This window comes from Dendroctonus ponderosae, unplaced genomic scaffold (assembly GCF_020466585.1).
Source record: "Dendroctonus ponderosae isolate FM_Combo_2020 unplaced genomic scaffold, Dpon_F_20191213v2 Dpon_F_20191213_3, whole genome shotgun sequence".
NCBI classification, from domain to species: domain Eukaryota; kingdom Metazoa; phylum Arthropoda; class Insecta; order Coleoptera; family Curculionidae; genus Dendroctonus; species Dendroctonus ponderosae.
Genome location: NW_026018508.1, coordinates 9,322,710 through 9,326,342, shown reverse-complemented (window position 1 = coordinate 9,326,342; position 3,633 = coordinate 9,322,710). Strand labels below are relative to the sequence as shown.

At 36.7% G+C, this 3,633-nt stretch overlaps 1 protein-coding gene across 1 annotated transcript in view; it reads left to right on the top strand.

Moving 5' to 3' along the window:
• The first annotated feature begins 1,652 nt into the window (after positions 1-1,652).
• LOC109539036 (NFX1-type zinc finger-containing protein 1) overlaps positions 1,653-3,633 on the top strand; it is a 33,073-nt gene continuing 31,092 nt past the window's right edge. The window contains exons 1-3 of the mRNA XM_048664519.1: positions 1,653-1,721; positions 1,790-1,819; positions 1,929-2,528. Coding sequence (XP_048520476.1) covers positions 2,432-2,528 — 97 coding nt within the window. The 5' untranslated portion in view covers positions 1,653-1,721; positions 1,790-1,819; positions 1,929-2,431. The remainder of the gene's footprint in view (positions 1,722-1,789; positions 1,820-1,928; positions 2,529-3,633) is intronic.

The following is a 3,633-nucleotide window of genomic DNA, read 5'->3' as shown; positions in this document are numbered from 1 at the left end:
TAAACGGCGTTTAAAGCTATAAACGCCCAAAATCGGCCAGTTCGTTTCTTTAAACGCGTTTAAGCACAAAGTTTAAGGTTCTGGTGAAATCCGTTTCGCGCGTCAAATTGAGTTTCAGACGTTAAACTGGTTTAAGAAAATAGGCCTTGGAAACCTTGGCCCTCTACCTACACACGTTACTGTATAACCAATTGCCTACAACAACATAGATAAATTGTGTAAGACTGCTCCGTAGACGCAAGTGTGTACTGTGTACCTGTCGTAAGAAACTTACGAGAAGAAACGAAGAAAAGCGACGTTGCTGTTTAATTGATCAATTTTCATTATTTTTGTCCATAAATCGCATAAATTAATGGATTTTTCATGTCGGAAACAGGTATTGAACTTAATAAACTTAAACTGCATTGTTTCACAAAGGAGTTTTAAGTGAGATTACTTTGGGTTAATTTCACTTTAGTCCAGTTGGAGTTAATCTTGTTTTTTTTTAACCCTTTACATCAGTTTGTTGGTAAGTTAAGAAATCTATAGAAACCAAATGAGAATTGAAACCTAAACTAAGGCGAACCGACCAAAGTTTGACAAACATTAAGAACAAACTTTTCTTAGTATCTACATACACTAGCGATTAACAGAAAACGTTTTGTGAAGTTGTCCCCAGGAGTGAAGTTGTCCCCAAGTCATTCCCAGGAGTTTTGATAAAATTCGGAGAATTTGTAAGTTGTAAGAAAGCAGCGTTGTCCGGTCACATAAATTCATTCGCGCGTAGTGATAGCCCCAACAAATGAATGACATTTGCAAATCTACTGTCATGCACTTTGCATGAATTAACTTAGATTTTAAATTATCTTCGTATATTTGCTTCAAAGACACTTTAATTGGTTCTATTCTAATATATGTAGGCATTTCCAAGCCTGTTTTAACAATGTCGTTCTGAACAAAATTAGTTAATTAAGTGCGAGCTTGATATAAGCAAACTTAATGCCTTTTTTATTGAAATTAATTAAAAACTTCCACTTTTCGCAAAGAAGCCATGATGATATAGAAACACAGCGCCAGAGTTGTCAACATACTGGATGCAATTTATTTAAATATGCTCGTTCAATCTGTTTAAGGAAAATACTTCACCACCCTAAATGTAAATTTTGAAACTGCGCGCCATTCACCGGGACTAAAGCTGCCAGGATTGTCGCCCATGTAAGAGTTTCGGGCTTCCACTAGACGCGAGTAATAAATTTGTGTTGGTCAACCTGAATTTCCACTGTTTGTTGGCAACGCTGCTTTTATCATTTCGGTAGTTCCCCATAAGTAGTAGAGTAGGCGGTGGATCCTTGTTTTAGTGGAATCTGCGTCATTTTAGCTGATTCCAGTGTGTCTATTCCTGACTTTGAGAGAAGGAAGTAACCCCGGGAGCATCCCAGGGACTCGCTCCTCGCTCATGATCCCTAGCGGAAAAAAATAGTATTCTTGAATGATAAGGAATGACAGTGAACACGCAGTCCCAGCAAGCACTGTTGCCAGCTTATCTGACCAATCAAAATTGAGAAAATCTTGACGATCTGACATGCTCGCTGACGTCATTTATTTACTATTATGGCGGAACTCGTACCAACCTTTGGTTTTAAAAGAGACAGACATATAAGAATCATGCATAGATAAAGACAATCATGTATTTGTCTTTATCTAAGCTAAGAAACGGTCGTTTATTACGTCGTTTTCTGCTGGTACGTATTTATTTCCAAACCGTTTATAAAAACAAAAACTTATTAAAAATTAGTTTTTGTTTTTCAAGCATGGTTCATTGCTTCTGTGCCCTATTGAGGTAAGGTAATGTACTAGTAAAATGAATACAATTTTAACTGCTGAAGGATATTCATTTACCAGATTGAAAGTAAAAGAATAATTTCATTTATATAGCCGCTTTCTTTCAGCACTTGATGAACAAATACCATCTCCACCAACTATGTACAAAGATGTTCGGGACTTCTAAACAGCCTTACAATTTTATAGTCTGTTAGATCAAAGGATGTCTGCCCAGGGATGTTTGGGAAATATTTAGTGTTTTGAGTTTCTTGCTCTTACTACTAGTCTTAGTTAATTTTCCTTATATGCAGACAAAATAATAACTATTTAAAACTACCGCCACGAAGCGTTAAGTGATGAAACGTCAACGGTACTATCAGGTACTATTATCAGAGACAAGTCTTCAGACAGAAAGAGACAAGACTTGTCTCTGCTATTATACCTTGTGTTGCGGCTATTCGCTAGTGTCAAGAATAGGTGGTCTGGTGCTGGTCTATTTTCGAATAGGCGGGTTTTAGTAATTCAATACTAGTTTTTCATTTAGCCGATTATTAGTTTCTCTAATTCAGTAATCTGTGATCTATTAACTATTAATTTAGCTTTAGTTATTAAGTTTGAGTGTAGTGCAACAATGAAGCGATTAATTCCAGACATTCAACCTAACCGCAAACGGATGAACTCGAGAAACGGGAACAACCGTGGCCATCACAGTGGCCATTTCTATAACAGTAAGAGCAATCCTTAATATTATCTCAATATTATAGAGCGGTTAAGCAGATAGTCAACAGAGCGGTTAAGCATTTTTACGCTGAAAGTACCCGGGATGTTAATTAAGCCCCTAGTTTCAGGGACAAAACATGGATCGTTCATACAGTCTTATATACTTTCAAAGTTCGGTTCTAGAAAACCGTGTACTTAAAGCCGCAAACATAGATGAACACAACTAAGATGGCCGCAAATGAGATTGCCTCGTGCAATTTGCTGCTAAATCGTGTTTTAATGCGTGCCATGCGCATTGGTATACTGGGTGTCGGTTTTACCAGAGACAAAGGAGAGTATCTTCCTTGTCTATAACATATGTTGCTAAATAATACACCAAACCTATCGAAATGTTGCTTTGTCAAAATGGACTTGGAATGCCGCCGAAATTCAGTATAGTTTAACGTTACTAGATAATAGACCATTAGATTCGGCCTGCTCTCCACTCCCTGTAGATTGCCGCTCAAAATTATAGTTAAGCTGGGTTTTCATGGGTCAGGAAAGCGTCCGTAAGTAGAGTAGGCCGCGTTAAAAACTGGGCCCAATTGTTCAACACATGCCGTGTGAGTGGGGCTCTCCATCTCCTTCAAATGGTAAGTCAATTGGTAACTTTCATAGCTATTATTTATTAGTTGTAATTTAAATGTATCTTTCAACGTCATAAAACTAAAAGGCAGTTTACGATAGAATATAACTGTTAAGCGAGAAGTGAAAATAAATATTTTTAATTGTTATTTCCAGAAGTTTCAAGCATTACTATCGTAAAAAAACTTCATGACATCCAATTTGAAATATTGGAGATCCACAGATCCAAAGAAATCGGTGGTCTTATTTCTGGCGGCTGCCAAATCGCGAATCAAAGAACCCCAAACGAAGTATGTATTTACAAACATTTTTTCCAAGATATTTATGTTTATCAACATTTTATACATGGAATAATAGTTTTCGACACTAGGGCGAAAAGTAGTTATTATTTTGGTTATTTATTATTGTATAAGTGTCTATGACAAGATAAGTAAACAACTTATTTTATTTTCAGTGCAGATGAGTCGCTAAATAACCAAATGGAGCAGG